The sequence below is a fragment of the Amyelois transitella genome, chromosome 31, assembly GCF_032362555.1.
Source record: "Amyelois transitella isolate CPQ chromosome 31, ilAmyTran1.1, whole genome shotgun sequence".
Taxonomy (NCBI): Eukaryota; Metazoa; Arthropoda; class Insecta; order Lepidoptera; family Pyralidae; genus Amyelois; species Amyelois transitella.
In genome coordinates, this window is record NC_083534.1 from 111,208 (window position 1) to 136,837 (window position 25,630).

At 39.5% G+C, this 25,630-nt stretch overlaps 2 protein-coding genes across 3 annotated transcripts; one reads left to right on the forward strand and one right to left on the reverse strand.

Annotated features, from left to right (window-relative positions):
- Nucleotides 1–92: 92 nt before the first annotated feature.
- On the reverse strand, nucleotides 93–25,483 carry LOC106129214 (E3 ubiquitin-protein ligase COP1). 2 transcript variants are annotated; one of them, XM_060953174.1, is made up of 8 exons: nucleotides 25,202–25,483; nucleotides 23,491–23,572; nucleotides 8,880–9,114; nucleotides 7,950–8,212; nucleotides 6,969–7,083; nucleotides 5,790–5,893; nucleotides 5,120–5,336; nucleotides 93–5,040 (listed from the first exon to the last, which is right to left on the reverse strand). In XM_060953174.1, exons 2-8 carry the CDS (start codon nucleotides 23,569–23,571, stop codon nucleotides 3,944–3,946), a joined length of 2,112 nt encoding a protein of 703 aa, XP_060809157.1. In that variant the 5' UTR covers nucleotide 23,572; nucleotides 25,202–25,483; the 3' UTR covers nucleotides 93–3,943. The 2 variants fall into 2 exon arrangements, with proteins under 2 accessions (XP_060809157.1, XP_060809156.1); XM_060953173.1 differs by having other exon boundaries at nucleotides 5,790–5,905.
- Nucleotides 17,924–22,695, forward strand: LOC132901777 (uncharacterized). The gene is made up of 2 exons (XM_060953185.1): nucleotides 17,924–20,474; nucleotides 20,860–22,695. The coding sequence occupies exons 1-2, from the start codon at nucleotides 18,845–18,847 to the stop codon at nucleotides 20,958–20,960; spliced, it is 1,731 nt and encodes a 576-aa protein (XP_060809168.1). The 5' UTR covers nucleotides 17,924–18,844; the 3' UTR covers nucleotides 20,961–22,695.
- Nucleotides 25,484–25,630: the final 147 nt, after the last annotated feature.

The window sequence follows — 25,630 nt, forward strand, 5'->3', positions numbered from 1 at the left end:
AAGAAGGATCCCAAGTGTACAAGCCTATTCTTATTTTATTGGTGCTTTTTTGGGTATTATTTGAATACAGGGTAAAAGTAATAAAACCCATGTTAGGATTTGATAAGTCTTTACTGCGGTCCTCGCCGCTAACATATGCTATGTCACTTTACAATTCTCTCAGGGATTTAACACTTACATAGTTACATGTTACAACATATTTGAAGAAGGCTATTCGATTATCTAGCAATAACAAAAAGATAGTAGCAGAGGACCACTGTGAACGAGCTGTTATTGCGGCGAAGGTACGTACATCGGACATTATATAATACTAGAGGCCGCCCGCGACTTCGTCCGCATGGAAACCCTATCAATCCCGCGGGAACTCTGGGATAAAAAGTAGCCTATGTGTTATTCTGGGTCTTCAGCTACCTACATACCAAATTTCATGGTAATCGGTTCAGTAGTTTTTGCGTGAAAGAGTAACAAACATCCATACATCCATACAAACTTTCGCCTTTATAATAGTAGTAGGATAGTAACGAGTCTTGCTCGGAGTGCAGGCAGACTACAACGCATCACTCGCTAGGGTCCCTTCATTATTTTCAGGTTGATGTGTACAACTGATTTGCCAAAGGTAGGGGGACCCTCTAATATTTATACTTAAGGAAAATTTTGTTATAAAGTTTAGGGAATTTTTACAGAATGTTTGAAGACGAAACAGACGTAAGACAGATCAGCTGGTTATCCAATTTCCATACTTTTTTTTACCTTTGCTTTTTTTATTTGTTAAGTCTTTATTGCACATTAAAAACATACGGAAACCTACTCAGCTCGCACAAACATGCCGTTAAAAGTATCTATCGTTGATTAAAATATACAGTAAGTTTAATATTTTAATCAACGATAGATTAAATAGAATTCATTCACAGCGGCCTCGCCCGACTGTTCTAGACAACAACACACATATCACAAGAGCGACGGTTTGCTTACAACTACTCTCGGTGTAGCGACGCGACTAGACTGTTCTAATATACGCATTTTTATAACGTATATGTTGACTACTATGTGTATAATCACTGAAAATATTTCATATGTGTATAATCACTGAAAATATTTCAGGGATACCTAAGTATTTAATTCGACCAACCTTTTCTATAACTAGTAATTTTTTAACAATTAGTATTTTATTACTGTGACATATTTATGGAAATTTTTCAAACACTGTTAGTGTTCCCCGGCCTGCAGGAAGTCGGCGAGTCGCCACACCGAGCTGACTTGGCACAAGGAGGAAGGCCACAGACTCTAAGACCGCGTTGATTCATTCGGCAACCCAATAATTTTTAATTTCTTTCATTCATTCATTCAGTTTAATTCAACTTTAGAGCCGGAGAGAGAAGATATGGCATATTCCTATCAACATTTGCTTGAAATCCCCCACGTTCGTTTCTCATCATGCCCTGGCTGGGATTCGAACCCAATTCGATTTAAGTAATTAAATCGAATCAAATCGAATTGGGGTATTTATTTGTCTTGCAATAACCTCAATCGTTGCCGAATGAATAAACGACTTAAACTCTTATATACACAAATAGTAGCGGACTGCCACGATCTAAACTACCCTGCGTATTTACAATGGTTTTATACACAGACATACCCATAGCTAGACCGCGGGTGAGATACGATACATCGTGGTATCATAGGAGGTATTCATAATTTTAATGTATTCTCTCGTCCACATTCCTTATTCTAAGTTTGGATTATTGTGAAGTTGACGTTGTTGAAAATGCTGCAGTACGGTTTGTTAACGATTCTCTTGCAGTGATGCTTTGGAAGCGTCACCAAACATAGCTTTAAGTCCTTTATTCGACGTCAACCAATGTTTAAAAAAAAAGAGGTTACGATTATTAAGTGTATCGCAATAAGAAACATTTTTGTGGCCCAAAAGTCTCACAGGTTCTGTTCATAATAAGACAGATAGAGGTTCCTATACACCGAAATCATAAATAGGACAGGTTTTTCTGTCGTTGACTGGACACCTCTTCCCCGAAGGGGTCGGCAGAGATCACATCTCTCTGCTTACCACGATCACAATAAGATTGCAATATTTATTGGCTCGTAGCGTAAAGATGCCGCCGCGTCTAGCTATATGTATGTCTATGGTGACAAGTAAAATAAAAATGACCTTGAAACAGTACCTCATATTCTATAAACGTTGTACAAGAGACAGAAGTTAGTTATACCGACAAATACTCTAATATCACTAGTTGACACACAGAGGACAGGCGACATCACAGCGGGGCAGTGTCAGCTGGGAGGTTGTGGCGCAGTTCGTCATATTCGATCGCTTGTGAATGAAGATTTGTCCTAAATACAGCACACCTACATGTGAGCGCTTGCGCATAAGGTCATTTTTGTTTTGAAATGATGTCAGGTCAATAATTAGGCCCCGAAACACTTCTGTGGAGGGTGCAACAGCACGCAGAGATGAGAGAGTTAGGGTAAAGATTATAGACTTATCATTATTGAAAACAAAATGTTTACATCCATCGGAACATGACTTCTCAGTCTTCTCAAGACTGTCGGCTCAGTTTACACCGTAAGGGACAAAGACGAGGAAATGTTAACAATAATAAATTCCACAAGTCAAACTAGCGCAATCACTCAGTACGTGCAATTCAATAACGAAAACTGTACCCGGTTTTTACCCCACTGATCCATATCTTAAGATATAAATAAACATATCTTAAGGTCATGCTAAGCGACGATCTTTAGAGGTAAACCGAAAAATATGAAATGACAAAGTGCATTAAGAAAAATGTCATTCTGCAAAACTGACCCGTTCCAGCCCGCCGAGCACGCACTACGTCACAGCTGGCTCGGGGCACCACGTGGATTCTAAAAGGTTCTTATACTACCATTAAAATTTTAATGTACATTTAAAATTATTTTCTAACGAAAGTTACTAAAGATTTACAATAGAAGGTCAGCTTGTGTAAGTCCTAGTTATCGGGTTCTCGCCAGAGACTGTATAAAAATTATACCTATTAAGTTTTGCTTAGAACTTAAGCAAATATGGCAACACTTACAAAGAGGCGGTTTTTAGACTGAGTCGTTAGACGAGTATTGCCACATTCTTTACATCTGCTAAACTTTGGGGAAATAATGTTTCTTTAACTTTATTTTCTCATTATTTTTACATGTCACTCAGCTTGGTATATGCATTTTTAGAATCGGGTAGTGTATTACACATTGTAAATTAATATCTAGTAATTTTATTTTTTCTTTTACTCATTTTGATCATAGTGTTCCATGTAGAGTCCCCTGGGGAGAGCCCGGCGTCCACCTAACTTTTTGGGTTCAACGTGTATCTCTCTACATACATGTGTTAGTTATAACTGACTAGGTGCCTAATTTATAAACCGCTCAAAATTTCAATTAGATTTTTTGCAGTACTTCATTGCTGTAGATATAACGATTTATTGCTCTTCTTGAATTCTAGGATAAAATCATAAACCGTTATTCAAAAAGTAAATAAAATTGCTGAACTACGTGCGTATGTACACAAAATAATTCTTATAAACAATATTATTTCTCACATAGGTACTATTAGTGTTTATTAAAAGATAATATGCTTTTAAAATTTTGGGAAGTACCCTTTATAAAACACTGTTACTTATCTACACTCATATTATATTCATTAAACTTAAAATAGTTTAATCAACAAGTCATATATATATATTCAATCATGATCGAATTATATTCACGGTCGAGCCACGAGTCGCCTGCAGTTCTGCAGAGTAACTTGACCTCATGAATTTGCTTCATAGTAATCGGTCAAGTTTCTCGCCAGCGACTGGACATAAGCGGCATGGCAGTAAGTGATTGTACAAATAACACGTCCACAATGACTTGTATGAAACAGTTTTGTCAAACTGGAATGGTTTCAGTGAACAAGTCCCGGCTACACCAGCTCCAGCACCTTGATGGTGCCCTGGCTGTTGGCGGCCAGCAGCACGCGCGCGTCGGCCGCGCGCCGCCAGCACACCGCCGACACGAACTCCGAGGGCTCCTCGTCGCGCCGCTCCCGCTCCAGGAACCCGCGCACCGCGTCGAACCGGTACGCCAGCAGCGGCCGCGAGAGGCCCGCGTAGTACACGTACAGCGCGTTGTTCTCCGAGCCGCACGCGACGTACTTGCCGTCCGTGGCGAGCCCCACGAAGTTCTTCTCGTTGGCGTGGCCCGTGAACGACCTGACGCACCTGGGCGAATCGACGCTCCAGAGCTTGAGCTGCGAGTCGGTGGACGCCGACACCAGCGTCTTGGAGTCGAGGAACTTGACGTAGGACACCGCCTTCCTGTGGTCGCGGAACACGGCCAGCGGCGCGCGCGTGGCGCGCAGGTCGTAGTAGTGCACGCAGTGGTCGGCCGAGCCGAAGGCCAGGTGGCACGACGAGCGCGGGTTGAAGCGCACGCAGCACACGTTGAACTTGGCCTCCAGCGTGGCCACGGAGCGCTCGGCGTTCAGCGCCCACAGCTTGACGCGCGCGTCGTCGGAGCCCGAGGCCAGCACGCGGACGTCCGCGCGGTTGAAGTGCACGCTCCAGCAGCGCTTGTCGTGCTCCTGCAGCGCGCGCGTCTGCTGCCCCGTGCCCGCGTCCCACACGGCCACCGTGCCCTCGTAGTCCGAGGACGCCAGCACGTTCTTGTGGTAGGCGTTCCAGGACACGCACGACACCTTGTGCGAGCACTGCATCTCGGCGCACGGGTAGTGCACGTCCACCGCGTCGCGCACCACGGCCTCGAACTCGAACACCTTGATCCGCTTGGTGACGCCCGCGATCGCGAAGAACTCCTCGTCCTTGTCGAACTCGATGGTGGACACGATGGTGGAGTAGTTGATGGCGTCGCTGCAGTACGACAGCGTGGCGAGCGGCCGCAGCGCGCGGTACCGCGTGAAGGCGGCCAGGTCCTCGCGGAAGGCGTCCAGCCCGCGCGCGCCCCCCACGCTGCTGCGGGCGCCGGGCTCCGGGCCCGGCTCCGCGCACATGCTGGACGGGCCTGCAACACGCACTAGACTGTTACACATCTCCTCAGTAACACAAACAAATATGAACAATGAAAAGACATAGAGAGTCACCAATATGCGTGTCGGGCGCGGTCTGGTCGCCCTGCGCCTGCGGCGGCAGCAGGCTGGGCGCCTGCGGCACGTGGTCGTCGCTGGCGGCGGGCGCGGGGGTGGCGGGGGCCGCGGGGGGCGCGGCGGGGGGCGCGGGGGCCGCGGGGGGACTCTCCGCCGCCGCGGGGCTCACCGACCCGGGGAAGTACAGCTCGTCCGCGCGGTGGGCGAAGTAACACTGCGGCGAATCGGTATTTATATAATAGTGGCGTACCACAGGGCTCTCATTTCAGCCCTTCACTGTTTTTGGGTATTCATTTGGTCTCGTTGTTAGTTTCTTGTAAAGCTCGACCAGAATCAAAGCTAACCTCGCTATTTTGAAGTTTAAATTTAAATATTTAACTGGCAACAATAGTCAAGGGTATTACGATTATTCTACACTATTTCACTATCACTAGTTTCTCTGCAAACTACTGCTGTCCCTCATATCCCTTATAAATATTATAAATGCGAAAGTCTGTCTGTCTATGTTCCGCTTTACAGACCGATTCGAATGCAATTTGGTATTCTAACTTACGACGCGTTATAACATAGGATTTTTTTTTATCAATATCTAATATTCTAAAATGGAAGGTGCAAGTTCGAAAAGACAGGTAAAATCATCGCTAATATATAATGTGTGCGTGTATACCTGCACGAAGTCGTCGAAGTGCGCGGTGAGGCGCCGCCAGCGCGCCGCCAGCGCGTCGCCGCCGCCCGCGTGGCGCGCGAAGCTCTCCTCCTCCGCCGGGCTCTCTGCGGGGGACGCTGCATCGTGAGCGCATCGGAGAGGTGGAGCAATCAATCAAGATACATATAATCATGTCTATGTCCCTGAGTGTGGATGAAGCGAATGAAGTATGCAGAGATCGAGGCAAGTGGAAAGAGTAGTCTCTACCTTCCCCTCCGGGAAAGAGGCGTGATTTTATGTATGTATGTATGTATGTCTATTAATCATGTCTATATCCCTTGCAAGAAAGACAGAGCCAAACAGTCTTGAAAAGACTGAAAGTTTGGCCTGAGATGGAGTTGAGTTTCAAATAGTGATAGGTTGCTAGACCGTCGCCTACAAGAAGAATTTCAGTTTATTAGCTTTTCCCTTAGTCGCTATTTACGAAATCCAAGGAAAAGATATGGAGTGGTCCTATTCTAAAGTGCCGGGAACCACACGGATACAAACAATCACGTCATTTTCCTCGAAATAGAGCAAGACCGAGCCAACAGTCTCGAAAAAAACTGAAAACAAGTGTATGGCGATGGAACATTATACCACAAAGACAGATTAACGATATGGGAATTATTGAATGATCTATTTCAGATTTATCGACAGCTTATATACTAAGGTAAATTGTGAGAAGTAGGGTGACCTCGCTGAGTGTGTACCACGTGCTGTACGCGCTACAATATTATTTACTGGAACACAAAAAGTGCATCACGATGGCCTCTGTGGCGCAGCGGTAGTACGCTTGTCTGTCACACCGGAGGTCCCGGGTTCGAATCCCGGCCAGGGCATGATGAGAATATAACTTTCTCTGATTGAACTGGGTCTTTATATAAGTATTTATTATAAAATATATTATCGTTGAGTTAGCATCTCATAACACAAGTCTCGAACTCACTTCGAGGCTGACTCAATCAGTTTAATTTGTCCCGAATATTTTGCAACGGGAGCGATGATTCGGGCTCGACCGCCACAAAGGGAAGATCTTTCGCCAGGCTAGGTGTTATGCCTGGGGAACCGCGATTCTATTTTTTATTTTTGTGACTTGTGGCGCAGAGATTTCGCCACATATTTTTTATTATTATTGGCGACCGGCAACCAATCACTGACCTTTATCCCTGCCGCCGCCCGCCAGCGCGTGCAGCTCGCCGTGGAGCGCCTCCTCGTCTTCGGCCGTGGGCAGCCGGCCCAGCGAGGCGGCCCCCGCGCTCAGATCGCGGAGAACCTGGCCGGAAACCGGGGGAATTGAGAAGGTGTTTCTATTAGGTAGTAGTTATAATTAGATTTAAGTTTTGTGACGTCAATAAGTGATACCTTGTATCCAATTTTGAAAATAAATCTATTCTATTCTATTCAAAATTAACCGGGAAATCTTTACCTGTTAAACATTATCGACAGAGTGCTACGTACTACTGAGGGAGCTTCATTACATTCATTAAAATAATTGGAGTCCCCCAAGGATCTATTCGGAGTCATTTTGATATAATTATAGAAAGTTACAGGAATAGAAAAGGGTATGTTAAGATGGTTTTGATAGTGGGGAGAGGATTAATGAAAGCAGGTTGACTAAGCAAATATACAAGGAGAGTGTGGATGAAAAGGTGGGAGTGGGAAAACCTAGACGAATGTATCTTGATCAAATTTCTGGGGGACGTGCTGGCAAAAGATCAGGTCAAGAGTAGAGAAGAGAGTTATGAATGTGGATGAAGCGAAAGAATTATGCAGAGATCGTGGCAAGTGGATAGCTGTAGTCTCTGTCTACCCCATCGGAAAAAGGCGTAATGTTTGTGTCTAATAAACCTATATACATACCGCACAAACTTGACCTACATCCCTCTAACTAGTTAAGCTTCCTTAGCCAACTGTTCTAGCTGATGTGACCTTTGCCAGTGCAGTTGCATCAGGAACTCGTACAGGAATGCCGCAGAGATTCAGCTTCTAGCCATCGTTTCCGCCTTCGTAGAACATCGAGCATGCGGTCATAAGAGTCCCGCAAGGAGCTACTTTAAGACCTTTATCACTTTTTGGAGTCCCTCAAGGTTTTTACCTGGGCCCACCATAATTTAATTTTAACTGTCATTAGTAACTTACCTCACAAACATGATCCATGTCCTTCCTCACGAGTTGAGCTTCCCTCGCCAGCTGCTCAAGCTGGTGTGACCTATGTTTGTGCAGCTGCTTGAGGAACTCGTACAGCAGCCGATGGTGGGCCGCGGCCGACTCGGCCTCCAGCAACCGTTTCCGCCGCTGCAGGACGTCCAGCATGCGCTCCACGTCGGGCATGCCGAGGTGGCGGGACTCCGCCGCCACCAGAACTCGGAGACGCTCCGCGTCGGCGATGGTCTGGCTCGCACCTACGGAACAATAACCATAAAGTCAAAACTACACTTGTTCATTAGTACTACCCGCGGCTCCATACGCGAGAATCTGAGCAGCCTTTGTGTTATTCTGTTATTGTAAAATCTGCGCCGTTCATGAAAGAAGAAGAAATGGCACCAATAGAAAAGAGAATACGACGACTCCATCCCTTTTCTAGGAAGGTCGAAAAAGGGGACAAAGGGATAGGCTTATAAACTTGGGATTCTTTAAGGCGATGGGCTAACAACCTGTCACTACTTTAATCTACTTTATTCTATCATTAAGCCAAACAGCTGAACGTGGTCGTTGGTATACCGAGATTGTTGGCTGAGTTTACCCCGCAAGGGATATTGACGTGATTATGTGTATGTATGTAAAATCTGCGGTTATTGTTTGAACTATACCCATTCAGTATTCTTTGCGTCAAAGGCTTGATAGCTGTCATACTTGCAAACTTCTGGATTTACAAGAACTGAGGAGTATCTCCATGTAAATGTAATCTCAGACAGCAATGTGAACTCAGTGACCCTGGTAACAGAGGACTTTTATTATGATGACACTACATAACAATTTGTTTCTTCACTTCCTGAGCACTTAATTCCTTATTCCTTAGAATATTATTATTAGGTATGTGTTAAAATTATAAAAGTCCATTGTACTCACTGGAGCCGGGCGTGTTGGGCCTCGCCCTCGCCAGTCTCCGCTTAGCCACCAGCTCGTTCAGCAGGAAATTGGGGAAGATGTGATCCCTGGAGGCGAGCGCGGCGCCGCACTTGGGGCAGCGGCGGTGCAGCTCCACGGACTTGGCGATGCAGCCGTAGCAGAACGAGTGGCCGCAGCGCGTCACGTACGCCTCCTCGATCAGGTCGAAGCACACCGGGCACAGGAGGTCGCAGTCCTGGCGATACCACAATGTACATAACTATGTAGTTACCATCCTTCTTATATTATTTTATTGTTGGAACACCAACATTAAAATATTTTATTTTTTTTAATTTGTTTGTTCGATATGGCAACATTGTACATCCGATCTTCCTTCCTGTTGGTCACCGCAATAAAGCGACACGAGTCTTGTCCGTTAACTCAAGGAATTTTATTTTACCAGTCCAATACATACAGTCCACTTTACATTACAATCTATCCATTTACATACTTTTTCATGGTCCTTCAAGGCCAGTAAATTTCCAGAAGTTTAGTGTGAGTGATGTGCAGTACATAATTCCGCATTGTTCCTTTTGGTTAGAAGACGCTACGCGGGAAGACGCCATCACAGTGCACCGGATAGACGGGAGTACCTACATGTTGCATTCATTATTACTACGCTTTTATTAGCTTGGGTTGTATGTATGTATGTATGTATGTATGTATGTATGTATGTAACGGAATCTTTGAGCTTAATTTTCACTGATTTCTAAACGTCTGATCAACTTGAAACTTTGCACACGTATCAAGGACCGATGACAATGCAATATTTTGATAAGAGTTTCTCATTATCCTTATTAAAACTGCCAGGATTAATAAATTCATTTTTAGATCCTTCGTATGAGAGTAAGAGAGACAGAGATAGTACCAGTGCCAGTAATCTCCATACAAGAAACCAAGAAGTTCTGACGTATAAGGAGTCCAAAAAGAGATGTAATATATTTCCATATAATGTTACTATTAACCTGAGGCTTTTTTATTTCATCGCATCGCTCCATTTAGAATTACCATTAGAAACAATAGTAGAATTAGTAGAATATTTTAAAACAATAAAAAATATATAAGTAATAAAACAAAAGTAATAAATGAAAATTGAACAACTAAATTTACAACAATACAAGAATAAAGTTACTACCTACAGAACTTTGCGATATTTAATACGTATTTAACATATTAATGCAATTCTTGAATTAACATTGGGTATCTTTTGCCTATTTATAATAGCAACACTGTAATACTCGTTTAAGACATGAGTGACAGTTTTTTTTACTACGCTTTTATTAGCTTGGGTTGTATGTATGTATGTATGTATGTATGTAACGGAATCTTTGAGCTTAATTTTCACTGATTTCTAAACGTCTGATCAACTTGAAACTTTGCACACGTATCAAGGACCGATGACAATGCAATATTTTGATAAGAGTTTCTCATTATCCTTATTAAAACTGCCAGGATTAATAAATTCATTTTTAGATCCTTCGTATGAGAGTAAGAGAGACAGAGATAGCACCAGTGCCAGTAATCTCCATACAAGAAACCAAGAAGTTCTGACGTATAAGGAGTCCAAAAAGAGATGTAATATATTTCCATATAATGTTACTATTAACCTGAGGCTTTTTTATTTCATCGCATCGCTCCATTTAGAATTACCATTAGAAACAATAGTAGAATTAGTAGAATATTTTAAAACAATAAAAAATATATAAGTAATAAAACAAAAGTAATAAATGAAAATTGAACAACTAAATTTACAACAATACAAGAATAAAGTTACTACCTACAGAACTTTGCGATATTTAATACGTATTTAACATATTAATGCGATTCTTGAATTAACATTATGTAACTTTTGCATATTTATAATAGCAACACTGTAATACTCGCTTGTAAAATGAGTGACAGTTTGTTTATTTATGTAAAATAAGTTTTGCAGTAAGTTTTGAATTCGATTCTAACACCTGTAAACTTTCTTTCTGTTTTTTTACCGGTGCCTGTGTATTTACCTATTTGCACTTTGTTTTGTGCTGATAACTTGTCGTTATTTGGAGTTTGGAATCTTCCGTTGAGTCGAGCTTTGTTCTTCCGGATATTCGTGTGATTTTATCATCTGAGATTGGACTCTGACTGTGTTCACTGTGTTGTGCAGATATTTTGAGATAGGACTCCTGTAAAAAGTACCTGATTATTTGAGATAGGAGTCCCAAGTTTGTGTTTGTTTTTGTGAAAGACAGATTTTACTACAAAAGTGCCACGATGTCTTCAGATAAACATTGTTGCGTTCCTGGTTGTAAAGGCAGTGGAGGTATGTTTGAAATATTTTTGTTCCTGTATCAATCTGCCTCTTAATCTTGTGGTTTGATTCCTGGCAAGGCCACAATCGAAAATTGTTATGTTTGCTGGATAGTCAAAAATATTATTAACAGTGATTTATCACTATAAAATTCTTTTCAACTGGGTTTAACAATCATCATACATACATGCATACATAAAATCACGTCTATATCCCTTGCGGGGTAGACAGAGCCAACAGTCTTGTAAAGACTGATAGGCCACCTTCAGCTATTGGGCTTTAAGATAGAATTGAGATTCAAATAGTGACAGGTTGCTAGCCCATCGCCTAAAAAAGAATCATGATGATGAGAATATTATGAGATTTAATCCAATCAGGCCACATATAACTTTAAGAAAGTTAGTTGTGAAAACCTCCGGTGATGGGCGCATGGTTGCGAAAGTCATTTCTAGTAAGATAGTTATACAGCGTAGTAGAAGTAGTAGGAAGTTAACACTTCTACCAAAAAATAATTGTATAAAAAAACTAAAAAACTAGGCGTTTTATTGCTAATCAAACTAAAAAATAGAAAATAAATAATAGTTTAAAAAAAACTAAAAAACTACGCTTTATTGCTAATCAAACTAAAAAATAGAAAATAAAATTTAAAGACAAAGGAATTATAAAACAGTAGTAGCAAGTCGAACAATCGGTTATTGTTGAAATTTATGTAAAGAATCGCTTCATTTCCCACTATTTGTCATCCTATTAAATCCATACATTAAATAGTATCAACCTCTTTTTCACATGTTACTGGCCAGTTATAAAAAGTTACATGTTTTGTTTTTTATTAAGGAACTTGAGTGAAAAAATTTGAATATCAAAAACTAACTACGCAATAGTTCATCAAAGAGATACATAATTTTAGGGTCGCTTTTATTTTACAATATATATTATTTAAAGTGTGTGTGCGTTTTTATTTGTTGTGAAGCTCTAATATCGTAGTTCGCGAATTGAACAAAATTGGTGCCGAAACCCGGGAATAACATTCAAAAAGACTTATGAAACATTCTATGAAGTGGTAGTGGTGAGTGCTATAAATCGAGCTAATTTGGACCATGAAACTGTGAGTAAATGAACTTATAAAATTAACGAATTATTGAACTTGCTAATTTCACGAAGTTATATGAACTTTTAAAAAATTTAAGTGATTTCATTAACTTTGAATAATTCGAGTTATACCGAGTGACTAGACGGGAAATACATACACAAACGTTTTAAGAGAGACATTTATAAAGAATTTAATTAAATATTCCATATATTTTGATTAGTTTCAATAGGTATTCCATTGACTTTTCACTAAACAAACTTGCCTATCATCATGAGTGTGAATAAATCAATCGTTATCCAAAAAGAAAGACTTGCCAAGTTATTAAAAGCTGAAAGTAATTACAAAAAGAGTCCGAAGGACAGAATAACACGAGGATATATAGAAACTAGACTAGAAAATGTTGATGCTTTATGGAAAGAATTTAATCAAGAGCATTTCAATATTTACGGTTCAGCAACTACAGAAGAAATCAAAACTCAAGAGTATTTTGTTAAAGGGATATACGATATTTTTGAAGAAACTTACACTCACTACAAGGGTTGTTTGAAAGAGGCTCTTCGTGGAACGGGAGATGTCTTCGAGGAAGCCCAAGGGTCCATGGAATCTCAGTCTGTCGTAGAAAAACACAGGTCCAACGAAGTCAAATTACCAAAAATCGAGTTACCAAAATTCTGTGGTAAATATGAAGACTGGCAGCAATATTTTGATCTTTTTACCTCACTTATACACAAGAACCGTAGCTTGTCCGCTGTAGAAAAACTGCACTATCTTAAAAGTACTTTATCAGGCGAAGCTGAAGTTCTTATAAGAAATTTGCCCACCACGGATTTAAATTACGATGCTGCCTGGAAAAAATTGATAGCTCGATACAACAACAAAAGGTACAACTTAAACATAATACTCAAGAATTTATTCAGTCAAAAACAAATAACTAGCGAATCAGCCCATGCAATTAGACGTTTGTTGGATACGACAACGTCGTGCATCACCTCAATTAATAATTTAGGAATCGATACAAAGCAGTGGGATGTCATCCTCATTTTCTTGGTGGTGTCCAAGCTAGACAATGAATCACTCCGTCAATGGGAAGTCAATACCAGTGGAATTGCATCCGATGCCTTACCTTCGTGGTCTGATCTGGTAGTATTCTTAGAATCTCGTTTTCGGACACTGGAAATGATTGACAGTGGTAAAGAAATTTCCAAGGCTCCTCAATACAAACGTACAGAGAAGGTTAAATCATTTGCATCTGTTCAAGACAACATTACAAAACATCAATGTACTATGTGTTCGGGAGATCATTTTCTCTACCAATGCAAGAGCTTTGGACAGCTAATACCACGTGAGAGACAAGAGTTCGTACAGACCAAATCGCTATGTTATAACTGCTTATCACCCACTCACTCAGTATACAAATGTCGTTACACAACAAGTTGCCGTAGATGTGGTAGACGACATCACTCCTTGCTTCATCAAGAGAAGGAGAAACAGCAAGAGCTTACAAATAATTCGGAAAACAATCACGCGCACACACAATCACAGCGACAAAATCAAGCAGATATTCAACATTCATCACCCAATCATGGCGTGAACGTCGTTGCCAATTTTGCGAAGGAAGAAGCGGTCATCGGTTCAGCTGACGTTCTTTTGGCAACGGCCATTGTAAAAGCATATTCATTCAACGGAAAGTATTGTCTACTGCGTGCCTTGATTGACCAAGGCTCTCAAGCCTCCTTTGTAACAGAAGAGACTGTTCAAACGTTAGGCCTTAAACGTATACCTGTTAGCGGCTGTGTGTCAGGGGTAGGAGATGGTCGACTGCATATAAGACATATGGTTTCTTTCCGTATTGAGTCTCGTAGGGACCCAAGTAAATGTATTCAAATTTCTGCTTACGTATTAAGATCTCTTATTTCGCGTTTGCCTTCTAGCAAACCCTCATCACCTGATTGGTCAGAAATCGAGAACCTATCACTGGCCGATCCAGGATTTATTTCACCTGGTAGAATCGACGTTTTACTAGGAGCCGAAGTATACGGCGACATCATTTTGAATGACATCATCAAACACCCAGAGGGACACTTATTAGCACAAAACACTATCTTTGGGTGGATCATTTCAGGTAAGGTGCCGCAAGGAGCACCAACTGATGTCACAAAAATGGTAAGTTTAAATGTTCAGGTCAAAGAAGACTTTTTACTCAAACAGTTTTGGGAGTTAGAAAACGAGCCAAACTCAATTCAAAAGAAATTCAGCAAGATGGAAGAAAAATGTGAAGAGTTTTTTGATTTAACTACTACTAGAAACAAGGAAGGTAGGTTTGTGGTTAGATTGCCTTTTAACAGCGATGATCCAGAGTGTCAATACGGAGGGTTGAAGGAGATAGCACAGAAAAGATTTTATCATTTGGAGAAGAAGCTACAGAAGAACCCGAAATTAAAAGAAGAATATGGTAAGGTAATGCAGGAATATCTGGACCTGGGTCACATGAAGGAGATTAAGGACGAAGCAATTCATCCAAAGGCAGTGTATTTTCCACATCACGCCGTCGTAAGGGAAGACAGAGAGACGACAAAATTACGTGTTGTTTTCGACGCATCATGTAAAGGCGCGAACGGCGTTTCATTAAATGACAACCTCCTTATCGGTCCCAAACTACAGCAAGATTTAAGGCACATTTTGATGAGATGGCGAAGATTCCCAATATGTATAGTTGCAGACATAGTCAAAATGTACCGGCAGGTACGTATACACGATGACGACACACGCTTTCAAAGGATATTATGGAGATTCAACCCAGATGAACCACTGGGTCAATTCGAGTTGCTCACACTCACCTTTGGAACAGCATGTGCACCTCATCTAGCAGTAAAATCACTGCAACGTTTAGCAGAGGATGAACAACTCAACTACCCTACAGCATCAGAAATCACGAAACGAGATTTCTATGTCGACGATTTAATGACATGCTGTGAAACAGAAGAAGAAGCTATTCAAATTTATACTGAAATGAACAAGCTAATGGAAGCGGGCGGTTTTCAATTACAGAAGTGGAGTAGCAACAACAAGGTATTGCTCCAGTTCATCGGTCAAGATAATCAGAAAACAGCTCCATCAATTCACATTAAGGCTGACAACATGGTAAAAGTCCTGGGCATTTGTTGGAACAGAAATTCAGACGAATTTCAATATACAGTAGAGTTACATGAAGTTAATAAATCACCAACAAAGCGCCAGGTGTTGTCTGACATTGCTCGTATATACGACCCAATGGGTTGGATTGCTCCAGTTGTTTTAACTGCAAAGGTTTTCATTCAAAAATTGTGGAAGTCTGGGTTGTCTTGGGATGATGAACTTCCTGAAGATTTGTTACACGAATGGCTCACATACAGAGCTGAACTCTCAAAACTGAAAGCCATATTTATTCCAAGATGGCTAAATTTTAATCAAGGTTGTGAAGTTGAACTGCATGCCTTCGCAGACGCATCTCAAATGGCTTACGCTGGAGTGGTGTACTTTCGAACAATAAACTCTAATGGCGAAATTCTTTTTATGTCATCAGGTGTGGACTACGCGGGCCCCATAAATCTCCGATTTTCTCCTGGTAGAGGAGCTAAATCCTACAAAGGCTACATTTGCCTATTTGTTTGCATGGTAACTCGCGCTATTCACATAGAAGTGGTATCTGATTTGACTTCCAAGGGCTTTATTTCCGCTTTTCGTAGGTTTGTTGGTCGTCGTGGTCGTTGCACCGACTTGCATTGCGACAACGGCACTAACTTTGTTGGTGCTGACAAAGAGCTCAGAGAAATTTTCAACGCAACTAAATCAATTATTGCTCAAGAGATTGCGGAATTATTAGCTATGGAAGGAACAAAATTCCATTACATTCCACCTCTTAGTCCTAACTTTGGTGGTCTTTGGGAAGCAGGTGTGCGCTCAGTTAAGACACATTTAAAGAAGGTGATAGGGGATCGTACTCTGACCTATGAGGAAATGTGTACGGTTTTAGTGCAGATCGAATCTTGCCTCAATTCTCGACCACTTACTCAGTTAAGTGAACATTCAGTCGACCCTCTCCCCTTGACGCCTGGTCATTTTCTAGTAGGTGAACCTCTCATTAATGTATGTGACAATAATTTTGCGAATCAAACTGAAAATGTTAATTTAACTAGTAGATGGAAATTAGTACAAAAAATTGCGAATGATTTCTGGCATATATGGTCAAAAGACTATTTATTAAATTTAGATAAGAGGTATAAATGGACTACTAAAAAATCAGAACCTGATGTTGGTGATATTGTAATTGTTAGAGAGGATAATCTTCCTCCAACTAAATGGATTCTTGGTAGAATCATTGAAACACATCCAGGCAAAGATAACATCACTCGTGTTGTTACGATAAAATGCAAGGACAAATTGTTGAAACGTCCTATAAATAAACTTTGTTTTCTGCCTAAATGATTCATGTTTGTTAAAAAATTAATCGTAGTTTCTATAAATTGAATACATAAATATACTTTAGGTTCTTTCTTTAGTTCCACCATATGTTATGGTGGGCGGTTTTATATAATAAATATAGCATTTGTATTATAGGTATGTAATAGCCTTGTCACGGTGGGCGGTTTTATTGTATACTTTTATAATAATTTCACAAATCTTACGCATACATGTAATTAATCAATAAGGTTTGACATAGAATACGTACTAGAATTTTTGATAATTGAAGTGAATCTAAGTTCTTATAGACTGTTTTTTAAAGGACAAGTCCTTGGTGGGCGGGATGTTGAAATTTATGTAAAGAATCGCTTCATTTCCCACTATTTGTCATCCTATTAAATCCATACATTAAATAGTATCAACCTCTTTTTCACATGTTACTGGCCAGTTATAAAAAGTTACATGTTTTGTTTTTTATTAAGGAACTTGAGTGAAAAAATTTGAATATCAAAAACTAACTACGCAATAGTTCATCAAAGAGATACATAATTTTAGGGTCGCTTTTATTTTACAATATATATTATTTAAAGTGTGTGTGCGTTTTTATTTGTTGTGAAGCTCTAATATCGTAGTTCGCGAATTGAACAGTTATAGTCAATTACCTCCGATTAAAATTATAACAAAATTAAATTTATAAACAAAACAATTTAAATCAGAGTAAAAAGCGTGGGGTGCATTTTACTTCATTTTCATAACTCTCTTGTCATAAATATATGCTAATAGAATGATTTTAATATTTACTACATCAGGCACCCCACGCTTTTTACTCAGATTTCAATTGTTTTGTTTATAAATTTAATTTTGTTATAATTTTAATCGGAGGTAATTGACTATAACCGATTGTTCGACTTGCTACTACTGTTTTATAATTCCTTTGTCTTTAAATTTTATTTTCTATTTTTTAGTTTGATTAGCAATAAAGCGTAGTTTTTTAGTTTTTTTTAATTATAGTGGCATCATCCATTGCCAATTTACATTCATTTCATTTCATGGTGCGTGTCAATTTTATTTTCAATTCAATTTCAACGATACATGTTCGCGCCTACCTACACGATTCGCGCCCATTGATTGATGCATTGGCGCGCTGGCGCGGTAAAGTTGCCGATTTTCGACGCGAGAAGCTATTTGGCGCTGTTGCAGCGGCGTCTACGCGCATCATTGGTCCGATGCGCTGTCGTCGAGACTACGACGACAACTTTCGCCCGCCATTTTAATTGTTACATCACAGCAAAGCTGAGTTTCGTTAATTATCGTGTTGCGAGTAATATTGTAAAATAAACATAATCAGTGCGTTACATCAGTGCAAATTACGTACAAATAAGTGTTTACGCCGTCTTAACAAAATGTCTAAAGATAAGGGCGAATCGGAATTCGCAATTGCTGAGTCCTATGATTTGGCCGCTCTTCGACGCAAACGCGCTGCCGTTAAAGGTGTTATCACCAAATTGCATAACGCCCTGCGTGATCCAAGCGCCTCTGAGTTAGACAAACACGCTTTGTGCGTCAGAGAAGAACGTCTGCGATCTTCATTTTCTAAGTGGGAGGACTTACGCCTCGACATTTTAGCGATGGATCCTGATGACCCCGAGGACGACGTTGAAAAGAAGCGAGCATTAGCACTCGAGAATGTGGAACGAGATAAGGTACTGTTGGCTCCGAAGGCTGTCCACGTAGCCACTGTGAAGAAGGTACAGCCTGCCAGCGCTGAGAAGAGCTGCATACTTTGTGTTGCTGCCGCCTGAGCCTCGAGTTAGCCGGTACAACTGTGCGGGGCATGGGGACATCACAGCTTCACCTCCGTTACTTAATACAAAGTTTGGTCATGTAGTCGCAGGTAGCATTAACTCAGATAATATTTATTTGAAACACAACCAAGCAGTAACCTCCTTATTTTGTGAAACATGTACTTCTAGCTTAAATCATACTCTTACTGAATTTTGGCAATGTGAAAAGGTTCCTGAAACATTTACAGAAACACATTCTGAACATGAATTGTGTGAAAATATATTTTTAGAAAATATTCAACTGGACACACAAAATAACAAAATGCAAGTTGTCCTGCCATTAAAACAGCCTTTAGATTTTATTAATCAGTCTTTAGGAGACTCATTACATTTAGCTTTACAAAGATTTTATAACTTAGAAGCTAGACTTACAAAAGACCCTAGTCTTTATAAATTGTATTCAGACTTCATTAATGAATACATAAATCAAGGGCATGGTACAGTCATTGACATCAGTCAATACAATTTAACAACTGATCCAGTGTACTTCCTGCCACACCACCCAGTTCTTAACTTACAAAAGAAAACAACAAAATGTCGTGTTGTTATGGATGGTTCTATGAAAACCAGCAATAAGACTTCTTTAAACGATTTATTGCTTAATGGGCCTGTAGTACAAAAGGAACTTGTTGATGTTTTGTTACTATTCAGAGTAGATAATTATTTCTTCATAACAGACATAAAAAACATGTTTCGCAATATATTATTACATCCAAAATACAGGTCTTTACAAAATATTCTATGGAGATATAATCCCAATGATAGTGTTCAGTGCATTCAACTAAACACTGTCACCTATGGGTTGAAAAGTTCATCTTACTTAGCAACTAGGTGTTTGAAATGGTTAGCTGAGCTATACAAGGATGACTTCCCATTGGCTGCATTTATATTAAATAACTGTACATATGTTGATGATATTCTTTTCTCAGACTGTTCCTCGGATAACTTGATAGAAGCCCGAGAGCAGCTATGTAAACTATTGAGTCTAGGTAGTTTTCAGTTACATAAGTGGGTGTCTAATTCAGAACAATTATTACAAGACATCCCACAAGATAGACAACATTTTGATGAGGTAGATTTACAAACAAATAATCATTTATTAAAAACTTTGGGCATGTGTTACAATACTCAGTCAGATGCATTTATAGTGTCAAGTCCAAAACCTATTGGTAATATGCCTCAGTGTAAGCGAGAGATTCTTAGTTTTATAAGCCAGTTTTTTGATCCATTAGGATTTGCTGGGCCCATAGTGGTAGGTGCTAAAGTCATCATGCAACAACTGTGGAAAGCTCAAATAGACTGGGATTCGTTACCTGATAAGGAGTTGCTTCAAGCATGGCATGAGTTTTACACTAGCTTAATTTCAATGAAACCACTAATTATAGAGCGTTACATAAGGTTGCACAATAGCAGCTTTGCACAAATTATTGGGTTTGCCGATGCTTCCAGCACTACTGCCTATGGCTGTTGTGTATACTTAAGATGTGTTGACGAGGCAGCCAATGTTAAGGTTTCCTTGTTATGCTCAAAATCGCGCATAAATCCTGCTTCACAAAGCTTATCTGTTCCAAGACTGGAGCTTAACGCGGCTTTACTGCTCGCTAAGTTAGCTAGCAGAATCCATGACACACTATCAACAAAAATAAAAATCCATGATGTGTTTCTTTATTCAGATTCACAAATCGTTTTAGCTTGGCTTAAAACTAACATAAACACGTTAAAAGCGTATGTAGCCAATCGTGTTAAGGCTATAATACAACTCACACATGCGCACACTTGGTCGCATGTTAGCTCGCAGGAGAATCCAGCGGATTGTCTCAGTAGAGGAGTGCCACCTCACGAGTTAGCTGACCACCCCCTCTGGTGGAGGGGACCAACATTTTTACATTCAAGTGAGTATAAACCCAATTTAAATTTTACAATGCCACAAGAATTGCCTGAGGTCAAGGACTCTTCCACATGCTTGAGCGCTATGGTTTGTTTTTCCACCAATATTATTTCAAAAACATTATGTCTAGATTTTCTGGACAAATTTTCAGATATCAATAAAATGCAAAGAGTGTTAGCTTACGTCCTACGTTTTTGTCAAAATGCAAAGTCCAAGGGTAATAGAAATAAGCTCAACTATGTAACTAGTCAGGAACTTAATAACTCTTTGTCAATTATTGTGATGTATGAACAACAAAAGTTCCTTAAGGATGATATTCATGCTTTAATATGTGGTAAGGCAATTGTCAAAGGCAATTTGAAATCTCTTTTTCCTTTTATTGATGACAGTGGTTTGCTGCGTGTTGGAGGCCGGTTGCACAATGCTGATATGCCATATTCGCAGAAGCATCCAATCATTTTGCCGCGAGACTCGCGCGTCACTAATTTAATAATTCATAGTGAACATTTGAGAAACCTTCACGCAGGCCCTAAGCTGACTCTGTCATCATTAAGACAAAGATTTTGGATAGTACATGGTTTAAGAGAAGTTAAAAAAGTTTTATTCAAGTGTACCATTTGTTTTAGATTAAAAGCGGAAGCTTCTAAGCAATTGATGGGTTCTTTGCCTCCTGATAGGGTGAAAGCATGTCGCGCCTTTCAAAAAGTCGGTTTAGATTACACTGGAGCAATATCATTGAAAATAGCAAGAGTTAGAAAGCCAATAATCACAAAGGGTTATGTTTGTGTGTTTGTATGCTTTGTAACCAAAGCAATGCATTTAGAGCTTGCTTCAGGTTTAAAGACGGAGACTTTCATTGCATGTTTAAACAGGTTTATTGCCAGAAGAGGGTTGCCTACTGACATATACAGCGACAACGCTTCAACCTTCAGGTGTGCGGAGAGGCAGTTAGATGCTTTGTACAAATTACATAACTCCATAGAACATCAAAAATTAGTTTCTCAATTTACAGCTCAAAAAGGGATAAAATTTCACCATTTACCTTGTTATTCCCCGACGTTCGCCGGTTTGGCCGAAAGTGGTGTAAAAAGTTGTAAAAATTTGTTAAAGAGAGTGTTACAAAAGGCAATTTTAACTTATGAAGAATTGTACACAGTTTTATGTCAAATTGAGGCCATATTAAATAGTAGACCTTTAATGCCACTATCTAATGATGTAACTGATTATTCCTGCATTACTCCAGGACATTTTTTGATAGGTACTGCTTTAAATACATACCCAGATGCAAATGTTACTGTTATTACTAAATCTCAATTTTGGAAAATATGTAATGATATGAAATTAGAATTCTGGAAAAGGTGGAGTAAGCACTATTTGAATTTATTACAATGTCGACCTAAGTGGCAGATCTCTCAACCAAATGTAAAGATAGGTTCACTTGTTATACTTAAGGACGAAAATTTGTCGCCAATGTACTGGCCCTTAGCCAGAGTAATTAATACCTATCCAGGCGATGATGGAAAGGTCCGTGTAGTTGAAGTTAAAACTTCAAACGGCCATATACATAGAAGAGCAGTAGTGAAAATATGTGTCCTACCGCTAGATACGGAAGAACGGCAGTAGCTGCGCCTATTGGTGTTGTGTACCGACCCCGAGATATGTGTTTACTATCGTAGGGATAGGCGCAGCAACAGCCTTACATACATTTTCGTATAAATAGTATTAAGTTACTTTTTGTTATCTAGTTCTTTCTAATAGAACAAGCACAAATTTAGTGTTTCTATAAAACACAAGTAAGAATGTTACATTTTAAATTAAAAAAAGGGCATGCATAGTTTTTAAACATTTAATGTAAATTTTAAAACGCCTTACATATGTTTTCATGTCTGTTAAGTGTTGTACTGCTATTAACAATCTGTAATTGTAACTTGTAGTGCAGTTCTAACTTCACTTTATGTACAATGCATGGCAACTACATATCTTTATATTTAATATTATATATTATGTCATTCTACTTATGTACCTATTATAGTGTACTCACGGTATATTAAGTTTGTAAAATGTTTCACATAATATAACCTTCTTTTGCCCCGGCAATATGTTGGAACACCAACATTAAAATATTTTATTTTTTTTAATTTGTTTGTTCGATATGGCAACATTGTACATCCGATCTTCCTTCCTGTTGGTCACCGCAATAAAGCGACACGAGTCTTGTCCGTTAACTCAAGGAATTTTATTTTACCAGTCCAATACATACAGTCCACTTTACATTACAATCTATCCATTTACATACTTTTTCATTTATTTTTTCTCTCATATTATTTTAGTGCCGTGTGGTTCCCGGCACCGTGCCGTGTGGTTCCCGGCACCAATACAAAAAAGAATAGGACCACTCCATCTCTTTCCCATGGATGTCGTAAAAGGCGACTAAGGGATAGGCTTATAAACTTGGGATTCTTCTTTTAGGCGATGGGCTAGCAACCTGTCACTATTTGAATCTCAATTCTATCATTAAGCCAAATAGCTGAACGTGGCCATTTAGTCTTCAAGACTGTTGGCCCTGCATGGGATATGGACGTGACCATATGTATGTGTATGTATGTAAGCCAATTATAGGTCCTCAGAAATAGAAATACAATGGTGATATAAAAGTTGAACAAAACTAAACACAACACTTGCAATCGAGTACAACAAGTAAAGTGGCTGACAAGTGCTTAAAAGTCTAAGAATTAACAATATATATATAATATTAATAAAAACTACTAATCCTGTAAGTGCTCATACAAAAGTCGTTGAGTTATGAATTCGAAAGTTTGTAAGGGTGTGTGTTTGTTCCTCATTCACGCGACTGAGACGGTGTTTGATGAAATTTAATACACATTGGGACATGGCCGAGGTGGGATTCGAACCTGCGCCTTTCTGTGCATCACGCATTTTAACCGGGCACCTTACCGACTCGCCCGGCGACGCTCATATCAATTAGTATACCTACTGACAACAAAATAAATGCTTGATACCTTATCTTCGAGCGAGCCCCCGAGCCCGCCCAGCGCGGACGTGCTGGCGGAGGCCGCGCCGCTAGCAGCCATGCCCGACATGCTGGAAAGTATTCTACATTCAAAATCACAAAATCAAATTTTCATTTATTCGTTTTTTTTTGGAATATAACACAATATTTGTGACGTCAAATAAATTAACGTAAACCTAAGTTTACTGCCGCTTCCAAAGCTCAGTGCAAAAGAAGCGGTAACACACTGCACAGCAGCATTTTCTTCATGATTTGTTTTAAACTGTAAACTGCTCAGAAACCTGTCACTATTTGAATCTCAATACCATCATTAACCCATACAGCTGAATGCAGTAATTTTTCATAAGACTGTTGACTCCAGATGAGTACTAATAAATAGTTATAGATCTATAAAAAATATTATATATCTCTGGTGGTATTACATGCCACTTTGAAATTCATTGTTTGTCCTACAAGCAGTATGACGTTATCACCATTTTACACTGCCGCACATTTGGTTATCTGTGCGCACATGTTTTATCATTAATAGGATGTTTTGTAAGATTTTATAATCTCACTTGTTGCAGGCATGTGTTCAATTGATATACAGGTTTAATTCAATGTATCTATAATTTTAAAGGCAAATAATTCAATTCTATCACAAAGCCAAACAGCTGAGCATGGCCTATCAGTCTTTTCAAAACTGGTGGCTCTGTCTACCCCGCTAGGGATATAGACGTGATCATATGTATGTATGTATGTAACAATTCAATGTCTTCTAACAAATATAAGGTCATAGATTTCTGCATCTCATTTATTAGGAATTGATTTTATAATCTTTAAACATGATTTTAGTACTGTGTGGTTTCTGATACTTTTGGTTAGAACCACTCCATATCTATCCCATGGATGTTGAAAAAGGTGACCAAGGGATAGAATTATAAACTTGGAAATTTTTTGCTTTTGGGCGATGGGCTTGCAACATGTCACTAAATCTCAATTCAATCTTAAGCCAAACAGCTGAATGTGGCCCTTCAGTTATTTCAAGATTGTTAGATGTAAACATGACTATGTGTCTGTATGATTTTAGTCAAATTATAATGATTGGTAGTGGGATTTGCCTGTGCGTATCATCAGAAGCAACTAAAGCATTGAAAAGAATCACTTTTAAATTGGATTGAAAAAGGACAGCTTAAAAACTTTATGTATAAAACATGCTGAGAAAATTATGTAAATAATTTTTACAATAAACAGTGCTAGAAAACACAATATAACTGCCATATACAGCCTGGTTGGATTACTTTTTTATGGGCAAAAACTTTTCTATAAGTTTTTATGATTTCTTTCATTCATCTTGTTATTGCATATTCCATGTTGTTTTTTAGCCATTATGCTTCAGAGCCCAATGAACACTGGTCATTATTATTATATTACTAGTTATTATTATTTGCAAAATAAACTATGAATTAGTAAAAACTCTACTCAGTTAAATATTATTTATTCTGTGGGTATCTACCTAAATTATTGACACACACAGCTGACTTCTAAAGAATGAACACCCTGACTGAGGCACCTTGCAGCGTCACACATCGCTGGAGCCCAGCCTTGCCTCTATTTATAGTCGGTCGTCGCGAGATGTGTGCTCATTGACCAGTGACCAGAAAATTCGAGGGGAAATTCAAAATAACCTAAAACAATAAAACTTTTGCTGTTGTTGTTACCTTGGAGATTACACTGGTTTGTGTGTCAAATGAGGAGCATGCCACAGCGAGGGTGACCGTCAACAAGTTCCAAAACACCAAGAGACTTCGTTTCATACATCAGCACAGAACTCCACCCGAAATTGCACTTGTATTCATAACATTTAACCTAGTGTCCACTGTCTGGAGTTGGCACACGATATATATTTTATTCATAAAACATGATTTACTTGTTAAACCCTTCGTCTATTCGAAAAATCTTCACAAAACTCGTCCTCTTGCAAGCTCAGCATCTTCGGTAAATTGACATATGACAATTAGAGATGACAGAGTTGCTTGCTTTAAAAAATTGTGCTAAGTGTTTTCAGTTCTCATAATTTATTTTATTTTCTTTGTTTTTCCAGACGGCTCATATTTATTCTGATTAATTAATAGTGAGGAAAATAATGG

What these genes read in the sequence shown, in the direction of transcription:
- LOC132901777 (XM_060953185.1), top strand. Translation starts at nt 18,845, where the DNA reads ATGCAAGTTGTCCTGCCATTAAAACAGCCTTTAGATTTTATTAATCAG. An exon ending in ACCAACATTTTTACATTCAA is followed by an intron (nt 20,475 to 20,859) that starts GTGAGTATAAAC and finishes TATTGATGACAG; the next exon opens with TGGTTTGCTGCGTGTTGGAG.
- LOC106129214 (XM_060953173.1), bottom strand. Translation starts at nt 23,571, where the DNA reads ATGTCGGGCATGGCTGCTAGCGGCGCGGCCTCCGCCAGCACGTCCGCG. An exon ending in ACATGGATCATGTTTGTGAG is followed by an intron (nt 7,084 to 7,949) that starts GTAAGTTACTAA and finishes GTTTCCGGCCAG; the next exon opens with GTTCTCCGCGATCTGAGCGC. An exon ending in ACTTCGACGACTTCGTGCAG is followed by an intron (nt 5,337 to 5,789) that starts GTATACACGCAC and finishes GATTCGCCGCAG; the next exon opens with TGTTACTTCGCCCACCGCGC.